The 14,082-nt window shown below is 34.7% G+C and overlaps 1 protein-coding gene and 1 long non-coding RNA gene across 17 annotated transcripts; both read right to left on the bottom strand.

The window, feature by feature from the left end:
• Positions 1-2,037: 2,037 nt before the first annotated feature.
• On the bottom strand, positions 2,038-3,121 carry LOC111890790 (uncharacterized). Its single transcript, XR_002849998.3, has 2 exons — positions 3,007-3,121; positions 2,038-2,839 (listed from the first exon to the last, which is right to left on the bottom strand). It is a non-coding gene; the product is annotated as an uncharacterized LOC111890790 (long non-coding RNA).
• A 1,877-nt stretch (positions 3,122-4,998) lies between these two features.
• Positions 4,999-13,820, bottom strand: LOC111890766 (uncharacterized). 16 transcript variants are annotated; one of them, XM_052771860.1, is made up of 8 exons: positions 13,124-13,820; positions 12,503-12,588; positions 11,831-11,957; positions 11,363-11,433; positions 6,880-8,426; positions 6,340-6,809; positions 5,738-6,261; positions 4,999-5,673 (listed from the first exon to the last, which is right to left on the bottom strand). In XM_052771860.1, exons 5-8 carry the CDS (start codon positions 8,326-8,328, stop codon positions 5,207-5,209), a joined length of 2,910 nt encoding a protein of 969 aa, XP_052627820.1. In that variant the 5' UTR covers positions 8,329-8,426; positions 11,363-11,433; positions 11,831-11,957; positions 12,503-12,588; positions 13,124-13,820; the 3' UTR covers positions 4,999-5,206. The 16 variants fall into 16 exon arrangements, 15 of the variants coding, with proteins under 15 accessions (XP_052627820.1, XP_052627821.1, XP_052627818.1 ...); XM_052771861.1 differs by having other exon boundaries at positions 11,831-11,947; XM_052771858.1 differs by adding an exon at positions 12,730-12,802 and having other exon boundaries at positions 11,831-12,588; positions 13,124-13,817.
• Positions 13,821-14,082: the final 262 nt, after the last annotated feature.

The raw sequence follows: 14,082 nt of genomic DNA, 5'->3' as shown, positions 1-14,082 counted from the left end.
TTGTAATGTTCTTAACCTTAAATCTCTAACTTGATTTATTTTCAAGATTTTCAAATTTCACTATTATCGTCCTCTTGCATCATTTTTTTTGCCGAACACCTACTAGGCTATATATATATATATATATATATATATATATATATATATATATATATATTATAGTTGAAAATGAAAATTATGTAAGAAGAAAATAAATATGAAATTTATAAAAATCGTGGAATTAAATCAAGTTATAAGTTGAATTATAAGAATATTGGACAATTACAATGTATATATATGATACAAAACGACGTAGTATGATGGGTTTTGGTACCTAAGCTTATATACCCTTAAGGGTATATTCACTTTTCCATATATATATATATATATATATATATATATATATATATATATATATATATATATATATATATATATATATATATATATATATATGATCATATGTTACCTATAATTATTATGTTATTGTGGTACTATTGCAATTCTTATTATAATTTCATATTTGCACTTCTATTACTCTATGTTAGTTCAAGAATGTTTGTATAATAATTATACAAAAATATATATTCTGTAAAAAAAATATATGTATTTTTTTAAATTCCTAAAATTAAAATGACATTCTTTCAAGAATGTATCCTATAAAAATATGTAATTTTGCTCTTTTAATTTTTTTTTCTAGAAATGCACATTGTCTCGACATAGCGACGTCTCTATATTTCTTTCTCACCTTTCAATGTCCCCTCCTTCACCGGTCATCTTCCTCTTCTCCCTTCCGGCGTCGTCCAGAACGGTTGTCATCATCGTCTAGAAGATGTCCACAGTCGCCGCCAACCACCTTTCCATCACATCAAATGTCCCACCGACCACCTTCCTTCTCATGTTGCTCCTATTCCTTGCTTCTTCCCAGACCAGGCTCTTCTATGTATAGCAGGTTTGTTGAAATTGTTTCTGAAAATAGCTAGAATTATTGAAATTGTTTCTGAAATTGCTAAAATGGCTTTATGTTTGTTTCTAATCATGTACTTTTCTTTAATAGCTAAAATCGTTTTCGAAATAGCTAAAATCGAATTTTTATAAATTGTATGGGTTGCTATCTATTGTTGAGAATTTATTGTCATTCGACCATTAGGATGCACTTTATATGTTCGATACAATGTCTCTTTTTTAGGAGTGTAATTTCATTGTCTTTGTTTTGCTTTCTTTCTCTAATTTCCCTTGTGACACATTCAAGAAATATTCAACGAATAAAGAAGGTATTGATATATGTATAATATATTATCTCCATTTATCTATTTCAATTTATGTAATTTCTTGAATCATGTTTCGTGCTCATTTTACGATCACTAAATGATTTATAAATATAAAAATAAAAATAAAAAAAATAAAAAAATTAAAAAAAAACCTATTTTTACCCCAAATTTTAAAACTTTTTCATGGTTTTTGAGTATAAAAAGACAATTTTACATTAAATTTCATGACGAATTTCAAATCTCCGGTTGATGTTTCTTTATTCCATTCGGTTGAGATTGACCTGCTTTGGTGGGAGTAGGACTTCCTTTTATGAAGTTCAATGTTCTTAAACGAATCATGTTTAGTTCAATGTTCTCACGAAATCTAAATATAGTTTTTTACAAACATTTTGATATGATTTGACGGTTTACATCACCACTTGTCATCACAAGTGCAACCCAAGTTTTTCGGGTTCCCCTCAGTCTATTCAATGGGTTCGTGGGAGTTAGTATGAATAGTATCACCCCATACATGAGGTAATACTATTCATATCTCCACATATGGGGGGAGAAATGGGGTAGGGTTATAGAAAAATGGAGGAGTTAGTATGAATAGTATCTACGAGGTAATACTATTCATATCTTCACATGGGGGGAGAAATAGGGTAGGGTTGTAGAAGAATGGGGGAGAAAATGAAGGAAAAAATGACATTTGGGGTGGGTTGGAGATGCATAATATAAAATGTTGCATTTTGCATCTGCATTGAGGTAACTAATATTGGTTTTTGTTTTGGTTTTTGCATCTGAATTCAGTAACGAATTTTGGTTTTTGTTCGGGTTAACACACAACTCAACTACAAAGACCAAAGTTATATACAACACACAACTCTATGACAAAGAAAATTGGAGATTTCTAATTACATGATTCATGGATTTCAAAAATACAAAAGTCATTCGTTGATTTGCTCTGTTTGAAGATTTTTCTCGAAATAAAAAAAACAATGGAACCTTTTCATCACCGACCATCTTCGCCTTAGCCCTTCTCCACCCGTAACTCAAAAAAAAACCACCTCTTTCCTCCATCTCCTTCACCTTATTCCTCCATTCATCATCATCAAAAACTCGACCATTAAACGTCTTCCATACCCACGAGACCCAACTCCATTTCACCACCCTTATTACTCCCTTCACAGCTTACACAATCACCAACCCCCCACTATCGTCCCCTGCTATTTACCTGCACAACACCACCAAGTACCACCCTCCTCCATTCATCAGCCACCACCGTGACAACCTTATTCCACCCTTGAACCTCCTTTACCCTCAATCCTTTTGACCTCCACCTAAACCCCACTTCACCCTCCGTTACAGCCTCCGTTATCCGCCAAATCACCCACACAAACAGCCACCACCGAACCACCTTATATCACCATACACCTCACCATTCATCCTCTTTCACCCTTTCCTGATTCCAGCTTCCACACACCACACAATCATCCACAACTTACTGGCTTCGTCCCAACACCACCACGCACGACGACCGACCTTTGAGCCTCCATACAACCTTCATTTTCATCGTCGTTTCCTGGGATCGTTTGAAAAATATAGACCTGCTATCGATTGTGAAGGAGGGTTAGAGATCGATTGCAAGGAGAGAGAGAGAGAGAGAGAGAGAGAGAGAGAGAGAGAGAGAGGTTGTGATCGAATCAAAAAGAAAAGGGGGTTGATTTGCCCCATTTTGAGCAGAGAAAAGAAGACTGGGATAAGAAGAGGGTACCTCGATTTTTTTTGTGTAGAATCTGATTAAGAACGTGAGGAAGAAAGATGAGGGATTCCGACTTCTGTTGCTGATACGGGATACGCACAAAGGGATAGAGGGGTGTTGGGCTAACTACATCTCATTATGGGCCTGTGGTCTTTTTTATTGGCCTGGTAATTTCTTTTGAGGGCTATACAATTCACGAAGACCTCTATTCAGGGAGTATTTCACTATTTCTTGTGGTTTTGTTATTATTTGACTTAACTTGAATTATTCCTATAAGTTAAGCAAAGTATGTTTGTTGGACTTATTATGCTTATTTTTGTTCGATTAACTGTTATGGGGTAATTCATTTTTATGGGTTTAGTTGACTTTGGGTTAGTGATGATTTTAATATGTTAAGTTAATTGATATACAGTGTGGTAGTTGTTTGATGTTTAAATGTGTGTTTAATGTAAAAATTGCTTACTAAAATTAGATTAATTGACAATATTTATTATTTGGTCAATAATAGATGTTAAATATTAATTTGGATTTCATTTTGTAATTAATTGCAACTTTTGAGTTAGATAGAAGTTTTAGTTGGGAAATCATTTGAACATGAATGTATGATGTCGTGATCCTATTTAGAATCAACATAGGCGTGTGTTGATGCATTTTTAATAATATAACTAAACTTTGTGCTTTTTAATTTGGGAAAATGACCTTTAAGGGTAATAAAGTATTCGTCTTGTATTCATTAGGTCCCTTATCTTTTTTTTGTCTTTATTATACCATTGAACTTATAATCCCTGTTCACCAAAACCCTTGATACCGGTTGTTGTAGGTTACTACTTATGTGGATATTACGTGGCATTATGTGCCATAAACTGGGCTTATTAATTGCAAAGTTACAGTACTGCATCGTTCTTGCCCGTTCTTGCCCTAGATCGACATGTCTTCTTCTTCTTCTTCTATTTCTTCCAAACGAAATGTTGAATTTCAACCTGAAAACCCTTGTTACTGTGGGTTGCCATCTCGTGTACGAACTTCACGAACTAAAGACAATCCAGGAAAAAAATTCAGATTGTGCCCAAACTCCATGGTAAAGCAATTGTTTTTTACTTTTCGTTTAATCTTCTTTCTTTAACCAATTTGTTACTTTTTTCAAGAATGAAGGACCAAAATGCAAGTTCTGGGAATGGTTGGAGCCTGAAACCCCTGAAAATGAAGTCAATTCTGGGAAGGACAAAAAAGAACCGTGCAATTTAACCCTCAAAGTTTCTATATTGGAAAACGAGATCAGCATATGTAAGATGAAGATAGAACAAGAAAATTTGGTTGTTAGACAAGAGTTTGAAAAATTCAAATGGAAGCTATTTACTCATAAAGTTGTGATGATTGTGTTGTTTCTGTTGTTTGTGTTTAAGAAGTAGTTTAGCCCTTAATTTAACCCTTAGTTTAGTTGTATTCAAAGACTAAATGTAATCCTTAATGTTGTAATTTGTTTGATGTATTATGACTAAATCTTTTTTATTAATGATAGTTTGATGTATTATGACTAAATCTTTTTGATTAATGATAGTTTGATGTTTTGAGTGCTTTCCAAAAAGTATTAATTTGTTTAAAAGGTTAATGAATTGGACATGATGCATGGGTAAAATGGTCCAGATTAAAATTGGCAGTGAATTGTTATTGTGTTGATGTGATCCAAGGGTAAAATGGTCCCGATTAAATTTGGCAGTCAATTGTTATTGTGTTGATGTGATCCAAGGGTAAAATGGTCCAGATTAACCACATTGGATACATCAAACATTTCTTAATGTATTAAGACTAAATCTTGGCATTAATCAATTGTTAATGTCTTGATGTGATCCAAGGGTAAAATGGTCCATATTAAATTTGGCAGTAATCAATTGTCAATGTGGTGATGTGATCCAAGGGTAATATGGTCCAGATTAACAACAACAACAACACCAAACTTTGCTTAATGTAGTAATACTAAATTTACTTGATTTATGATAGATAATATAAGATTAAACAATCTATATGCAAATAACCGTACACCAAAGCATATAGATAAAAGACAAAGTTGTAATATTCCATCAGCATGTGCACTATTACAAAAGCTGTGCCCACAGTTGTCCTAATATGTCAAAAGATGTGCCATGTGCCATGATTCTTAAATTTTTCCCAATTACATATTTATAAGACTAAAAGTTTGTCTTTCCAAATAAAATCATTCCAACACCATTGGGTTGTGTCCAGTGCTTCCTTCTTTCTTCAAAACCTTCCTTCTCAACCCTATCTTGGTAATTCTTTCTGAGTATTTTCGTATCCTCTGTCTAGTTGCAACTGGTTGAGCAGGGACATCAACATCTGGATGTGGATCATCTACTTGAACTGGATCCACTGGAGGAGCTGGTACATCAACTGGATCCATTGGATCTGCTTGAACTGGTTCAACATGTGGAGCTGGTACTTGAAGTGGATCCACTGGATCTTCTTGAACTGGTTCAACATGTGGAGCTGGTACTTGAATTGGATCTACTGGATCTGCTTGAACTGGATCAACCTGTGGAGCTGGTACTTGAACTGGATCCACTGGATCTGCTTGAACTGGATCAACCTGTGGAGCTGGTACTTGAACTGGATCCACTGGATCTGCTTGAACTGGATCCACTTGAACTGGTTCCACTTTACCTGCTATACAAATATGTAGCTAATGAGTTGGATGTTCCATTTAAATTATATTGTTTTAATAGCATACCTTTCTCTTTTTTACATTTTTTAGGTTTCTTGTTTTTTGGCCTTGAAGTGGATGCTACATCTGCTGGTCTAGTAGGACATGTTGATCTATTGTGGCCCCTTTCTCTACAAATAGTGCATCTATTAACTGAACCTGCTTTTGAGATAGTATGCCTTGTTTTCCCCTTGCTTTCCATCTCAGATTGATCTTTTTTCCTTTTAAGGGTTGGCCTTCCTGGTAACCTTCTTTTTTGAGGAGGCAATGGCTTCATGTAGGGAGCTTCAGGCCACATGGAACTACCATTAAGTGGGTTAATGGTATGGTTGTAACAAGTCAAGAACATGGCTGTATGGAACCATGGTGCAACATAATCCTCTGCATTCCTGTTAAGGTATGAAATGGCTGCCACTGCATGCACACATGGGATACCTGATACTTGCCAAGATCTACATCCACATGTGTTGTTGTTAAGGTCCACAGCATATCCATCATTTCCAATCCTAACTTCATATTGTTGTATCCCAGATGGTATAACACCCCAAAATCTGCCCAAAAAAATAAGAAGTTCTATTAATCTTATATATGAGACATATAATATTAATATAATAGAAGTTATATCATACCTTTGCTGTTTCTTTAGCTTTGATATCTTAAACCTTATAGATGGACATATTTTTAAATTCCCCCAACTTTGTCCCTCTTGCAACATTTTATACATCCTCTCCATTGCATAAATCCTTAACTCTTCCAACATGGTGATGAGTGGCCTTTTCCTAGCAAGATCAATAATAGAGTTGAAACTTTCTGATATGCCATTCTCATAAGCATCACAAGCCCTGTCCACTTCAAAGAATGCCCTGCACCAACTTTTAGGGTCCCTTTCCATGAGGTGTTCATAAGCCAAAGGGTCAATTTTTTTTATGGAATTCATTTCTGCCTCAAATTTTGGTTGAGTAGTACTAGCAGCTGCTGCCCAAAACAACTTCCTATATTGTTCACCTTTGAATCTTTTCTTGAAGTTAGCATAGATGTGCCTAGCACATTGTCTATGCTCTGCTGCTGGAACCCTTTCTTTGACAGCCTCTATTAATCCCTGAAAGAAAGCATGAAATAGATGACATAACAAAAACATTCAACTTAAACAAAACAAAACAGAAATATACCTTGTGTTGGTCTGATATGAGGGTCAATCCATGACCAATTCCCATTTCAATGTCATCCAGAAGGAGGTCAAGAAACCACTTCCATGTTTCCTTATTTTCAACTTCCACCACAGCCCATGCAATAGGGAAGATGTGGTTGTTTGCATCCCTACCCATAGCTGCTAACAGTTGGCCTCTACATATACCCTTTAAAAAACAACCATCTACCCCTATTACCCTCCTACATGCTGCAATCCAACCATCCTTCACACCCTTAAAACAAACATACATTTTAGAAAAGTAGGTTGTGGAATCAGGCATGACATTCACATCTATCTTTACTGTTGAACCAGGATTTGTCCTCATTATTTCTTCTCCATAACTCCATACTTTACCATAATGTTCTATCAAACTACCCTCTATCTCATCCAAAGCATATCTCCTAGCATTTCTACATTGAGTGACACTAACAATCAAGTTAAACTTTGTACTCACTTTGGCCTTCATTTTCCTTATGCTCATTTTAGGGTTCTTCACAAGTTGATTCTTAAAATGCATTCCAATCCATTTATATGTTACAATGGAACCAAGTTTGAAGACTCTTGAACAGTTATGTTCATCAACTAATGACTTAATTTGGAAAGACCTTTCACTGCTCATCCAGGAAGCCCACAGTCTAAAAGGACAAGAGGGGTTCTTGTTCTCTTTACAACATCTCACTAATAACCTCTGACTATCATTTTTTTCAAAATAAAGGTTGTACCCATTCTTCACTGCATAATTAGTCAAACAAATTTTCAATTCCATGGGGTTAGAGAATCTCATACCTAGAATTGGCACCATTTTGTCCCATTTCAGGTTCTCATTATGGATAGGGTACACTGGTTTGTCATCTCCATTCTTGGTTTCAACCTCATCAGTTTCAGCCTCATCATCTATATCCTTACACATACCTGACACCCGATGTAAGAATTCATCACCAATAGTCTTGTCAAGAGAAGGAATGTAATCATCTGCTTCATGCTCATATGGAACATCATCAGAAAGTTGTGAATCTATATCATCATCCAGGTCTTCCTCAGAATAATGCCCTTCATCATCTTCCATTACTTCCATATCAGCCCAATCAAGTACAGGTTCATTTTCGTGGTCTATATACACATTCATTCTTAGACCGGCTTCATCACTATAACCCGTTTCAATAAACTCAAAGTAGTCAGCATCATTCCTAATTCTCCTAATACCCTCTGCCAATGGTTCATTTCTAGTGCAATAATATACATTATCACAACTGCCTTCAATCAACTTTGCAATGAACAAGTTAAAGTCTTTGAAATCCATTGCACCAAAATCGACATCACAGATTGAAACAACAACAGCGTTCAAGTACACTAATGGTTTTCGTGCGAATAAACCATTATAATGTATATAAACTGTTAAATACTTACTTTGTTTGGAATCGGAGGCCATCTTCTTCACTATAACACTCGCATTCACCAGTTCTCTTCAATTTCCAAACCGTATGCTTCGATTGAACTTTTTCTTCCCTCAATTAAAACGAACCCTAACTGTCAGGGTGAAAGAGAAACGTAATTAAATGTGTTCTAATTCCACGTAATAAGACAATTCCACGTAATAAGACATGTCATCTCTAATTAAATGTGGTAACCGGTAAAACAGGAGATAACCGGTCGCGGTGGTTTTGGTGAACAGGGATTATAAGTTCAATGGTATAATAAAGACAAAAAAAAGATAAAGGACCTAATGAATACAATACGAATACTTTATTACCCTCAAAGGTCATTTTCCCTTTTAATTTTATGAACTGCATAGAGATACGAGTGAATGTTTTTAAATCGAATCATGAGACCGAAAGGTAATTGATAACTTTAAGTGGTGTTAGCAAATTTATTACCACTTCATTTGTGTTAATTACTTAATTGCATTGACAAAATTGCAAAAATGGTCCCTGTGGTATGCATTTTTTGGAGGTTTTAGTCCAAAACCCGACATTTTTGGTTTCGCAATCCTTTTGACCATGTTTGCTTGTGATTTTGGTCCATTGGAAAACTGAAAAGACTAAAATGTCCTTTCTTATATACTTTTTATGTTTTTTCATTTTAATTTAAAGGAAAAAGAAAAGAATTAATTAATTTGGGCCCACCTCTCTCTCTCTCTCTCTCTCTCTCTCTCTCTCTCTCTCTCTCTCTCTCTCTCTACAAACATGACTATTCAAGAAAAAATCAAACTACAAACAAGATATGAGAAAAATCAATTGGAACGTTGGGGCAATGGAAGCTCTAGTATTCGATTGCAATGGTGTTATTCTCGAATCCGAAGATCTACACTTCCAGCCTTACAATCTGGCTTCTGCTCACTTCAATGTCCATTTCCATCTCTTCTCTGGACCTCTCAATTGGGATAGTGAGTTCTATGACGTCCTGAGAGCTAGAGGACGTGCTTTTCAGATGACGGTTGAGGAGGCCATAGTGGCGTTAGACTTAGTTGCTGGTATGTATCTATTTATTGTTTTGTCTGATTATTTTACATTATGCTTTTGAATCATGTTTCTGTTAGGTACTTTTCTTGTGATTGCAATGGTGTTATTCTCGAATCCGAAGATCTACACTTCCAGCCTTACAATCTGGCTTCTGCTCACTTCAATGTCCATTTCCATCTCTTCTCTGGACCTCTCAATTGGGATAGTGAGTTCTATGACGTCCTGGAGGACGTGCTTTTCAGATGACGGTTGAGGAGGCCATAGTGCGTCGGACTTAGTTGCTGGTATGTATCTATTTATTGTTTTGTCTGATTATTTTACATTATGCTTTTGAATCATGTTTCCTCTTAATGCATTGGAGAGGCATCCTATGCAGATTTATGTTGCCAGTTAGGACAGAGTCCGTATTGTGAGTGTTTTCCACAATTAACTGAGTGGAGTGAAGAGGGTGAGTTGGAGCTGGGTTTGACCTTCTAGGGCCGGTTACAGCTTAACTGAGTGGAGTGAAGAGGGTGAGTTGGAGCTGACGTGGCTTGCCCATGTCAGCCACGTTAGCGCTGCTTCATTGATGGGAAAAACACAAAGCTAAAACGAAATGTTGCTGCCAATAAGAATCGAACTGGGTCTCGCAAACAAAGGGCAAGAGCTTCTTCCAACAAGCTGCAATGACTTTTGTGTTACAACTCCTAGCTTTATACATCTAATGTGTATTTTCGTGGAATAATTAAATAATAAATACCATTATTATTATTATTATTATTATTATTATTATTATTATTATTATTGCTGGAATAATTAAATAATATACACATTTGTACGTTTTACTTATTTATTTATTTATTTATATGTCGAATGTTTTTATACGAAATTCTACACATAAAAACGTTATATATGTTTTTATACGCATAGATGAGTTTTTATATGTATTCATATGTAAATATATTTTTATTAATATTTATATATAAATGTATTTTTATAAATAATAATAATAATAAATAATAATATTAATAATAACTAGAAGGAATGCCCTCGCTTCGCTACGGGTTGGGGAAAATTGCAAAACATGTTTATATTTGGCATTTAGTTCATAGTTGTAATTGATTGTTAAGTCACTTGGGGGGCAAACATTGAAACCATGAAACATATGTTATTCTTCTACCCATATCCAAACTAATATAAGCAAAAGAAAAACAACTAAATGTCTACTGATCCGTCATTGTAACCCGCAAAAAACAACATGTTTCACATAAAATTCAACAGAATCATCAAAATATAAATGTTTGTTATTGTACAAATAAAGGGGAGATATATTCAAAATAAGTAAACCAACAGGGGAGGTAATAAGCATTGACTTGAAACACATAATGATAAAAACAATATGTGGATCTATGGTGACATATCATTCACCTTAACATGAATTCCCAATAAAAGAACCTCTAATTGGTTCATCAAAATATAACTCGGGTTTTGAGGTTTTTCCGGTGATTGACCATTTTGCCCTTGGCGATTTGAGTTTTTTTGTATGTTGGAATTTCCTTCACCCGGCATTTAACCTCGAGAAATATTAATCTTGTTTTTTGGTAACACAACACATACATATCATTTGTGATTAAAAGAGAAATATTTCCAAGAAAAAACATTATATATATATATATATATATATATATATATATATATATATATATATATATATATATATATATATATATATTAAAATAGGGTGGAGTTATCTACAATAATTTTCTTAACCACACAAATCTTCCACCTCTTCGTAGATGCTTGTTTAAAATAAGTAGAAGTAGACAAAAAAATATTCAAGGCATTTTCTTCAATCATACACTCATAACCATATACATAAAACAGCACACAGGTTGTATGATGTGTGTGGTTGTGTGTAAGTGGTTGTGTGTGGCGAAGTGTCTGGCCTTAAAACCACGATTGGAGTATATTTTCAAAGTACAATGCTATAATTACAAATAAAGTAGGATGCTTTAATGGGATTACCTTTTCAAAGTACTCTACTCTTGATAGGTAACCTCCTTAAGATAACTATCCACCAGAAAAAAGCCATATTGCTGCAAAAGACAAAAAAAAAAAAAAAGTTAGAATGTTGAGTCAAAGTGCTAGGCTTTACGTAAGAAACAATAAATTCTAAAAACATTTTTTTTTAATTTGAGTTTCATTCACACCACTTACATGCTATTCATCTGAAAATGTATAAGCAATTAAAAATCTAAAAACTTAATTTTGTACCTTTTCAGCATTTTCTCTTCACCCCTTACAATAGTATAACATTTTCCTTGCCAATAACTTCAAAAACAGTTTATGTCCATGTAATGTATTTTTGGATTGAGTCCATTAAAAACTTTTTTGCAAATTTGGTCCTGATTTCAACTTTTTTAATGTTTTTGGTCCATCTCACTCCCACCATTAACAAAACAATATTAAATCCACTTAAAATGACCATCTTACCCCTATATATAACTCTTGCACCTTGAAGCCTCCAAATGTGACAAAGTGAAAGTCCATTCAACCGGTAATTGAAGACACCATAGCAATGCCAATTTTATCCTCCTTACCACACTGCACCTACATACAGCTTCATTTCCATTCGTGATATAAAATGAATTCATTTCCATTTGTTGGTAATAAAAAGAGTATTTTTATTTAATTATACTTCAAATCCATAAAGTAAAAAACAAAAAAGAACAAAAAAATAACAGGCATTTGCAAAGCCTGTAGACCATGTAATTCTTCAAATTTTAACCCTCCAAATTAATAAGAAAACGATAAAGATTGGATTACTTACCAAAAGGTTAATGATTATCTAGTGTTTTTGCTCATCAAATCTTATATTTCGGATACAATGGGAAAATTGTAAAATATGTAGACATATATGCCCTTGGAATTGAAAAAGTAGAAGCCAAAGTTCTTATGTATGAAAAAAATCAAAAAGGAAGAGAAAAAAAATGATTAAGGTAAAAAAAAAATTAAACATATATTCATTGTGAATACAACATGCATGATACTTTTCTTCAGTTTTTTTATATTTAGATTGAAAATGACATGAAAATTCATCACTTTGTCAGGCAAAATATACCGGTAAATTCTACAATTTAAGTCAAAATTGAGTTGAAATATCACCTATTTGTCCATAAAAGTCAGAATTTGCCTTTTGTGTCCATTCCGTTAGTAAAAAAAATTGCAGACCAGGTACCTTAACTTAGTTGCTGTCAAACAACAGAGCCAAATAGTATCAACAATTGAAAATTTATCAAAAATAAATGCAAGTCGGTTAAATAGACCATAAATAAGAACAAAAAAAAATGATAAACCAGATCAAATACTGATAAAAAAGCCCATAGCTTTACCGAAAGCACACAATAGCTTGATTCATGCACCTAAATTAAATTCATCTTTCCCAGATCGTGAAAATTTATGATTCTGTTCAGCAGAAAACCAAAACATCATAAAAATTTTCTAAGAAAACATTTGTTTTCCATGAGAGGTTAATGTATTTCATCACCAAAAAGTTGACAATTTCACAATACTTTACAAACAAACGTATATAGATAATTCCAAGAACAATTATTAAAGAAAATTTAAACAAATCGAACCTGGAATTTTGGAAGTCGGATTCATGATCCGACGAATCTGAATCTCCTCTTAAGAATAGAAGATAAAGGAAAATCGGAAGCAAAGAGATTTGGGAGAAATCGATTATTTGTACAGAGTATAGATAGACAAAGAGAGCAGTGAGAGTACCCCATTGATTGCGGTGTTGATGATGACAGAGTTTTGGCTTTGAAGAGGTGTCGCTTCTATTAACAGAGGAAGACAGATAGGGAGCACCACCATCACCAGCGCCGATGTGCGTTGCTGTTTTTTCCTGCTTCCCTTTCGACCTCGTCCAGTCTATCTATCTTAGGCGTTATTTTCTAGTCATTCAAAACACACACAATGTAGAACAATAAAATTACACATACCCAAATCAGATTTAAGGCGAAAGCTCCAAACCTAGAGAAACATCAGGGCGAATGGATTGCAATGCACATTAAGAAGCAGAGAAAGTTCGACAATCAGCGTACCATATGGAGCCGGGGTGGGAAAGCGGACAGCGGGCACTTACAGCTGCGAGACCGTCATGGTTTTCTTCCTTGTGGGGTCTAGATAATTCAAATCGGAGCAATTGGATGTCAAATTTGGGCCTAGACGACATCACCAACTATAATCGAGGATTTGGAGAAGATGGAGATGAAGCGGAGGGTACAATCGGCAGTGAGGTGGTTTTAAGTCTGAGTCATTGGGTTAAGAGGCGGTGAAGGAAACGTGGAACATAAGGAGCTACTAGCTGAGTAGTTGCGGATGACAGGTGTGAACATACGTGTGAAAGAACACGTCTCCACAAACATATATAATGTGACAAAAAATGAAAAAATAAAAGATCTCTCTCTCCCCCTCTCTCTCTCTCTCTCTCTCTCTCTCTCTCTCTCTCTCTCTCTCTCTCTCTCTCTCTCTCTCTCTCTCTCTCTCTCTCTCTCTCTCTCTCTTAAAAGCCCTTTCTTCTTTCACAATGAATCTTTAATGGCTTCTTCCCCAGAACACTCTTCCTCAGAACACTATGTAGATTTGAAGCTGAAAGATTTCCCCAAGTTGTCGATCTCTTATGGGTCAAAAAGAGATCAATTTTTTTCTTGAATTCTCCCATATTCGAAGCAGTTTGT

Source organism: Lactuca sativa, chromosome 5 (genome assembly GCF_002870075.4).
Source record: "Lactuca sativa cultivar Salinas chromosome 5, Lsat_Salinas_v11, whole genome shotgun sequence".
In the NCBI taxonomy this organism is placed as follows: Eukaryota; Viridiplantae; Streptophyta; class Magnoliopsida; order Asterales; family Asteraceae; genus Lactuca; species Lactuca sativa.
This window is presented reverse-complemented; position numbering and strand designations above follow the sequence as displayed.

Excerpts from the sequence above, each read along its gene's own strand:
- LOC111890766 (XM_052771860.1), bottom strand. The coding sequence starts at position 8,328 with ATGGCCTCCGATTCCAAACAAAGTAAGTATTTAACAGTTTATATACAT. Across the intron at positions 6,262-6,339 it reads AAGCTAAAGAAACAGCAAAG|ATTTTGGGGTGTTATACCAT; the intron begins GTATGATATAAC and ends TTTTTTGGGCAG. Across the intron at positions 5,674-5,737 it reads AAAATGTAAAAAAGAGAAAG|CAGGTAAAGTGGAACCAGTT; the intron begins GTATGCTATTAA and ends ATATTTGTATAG.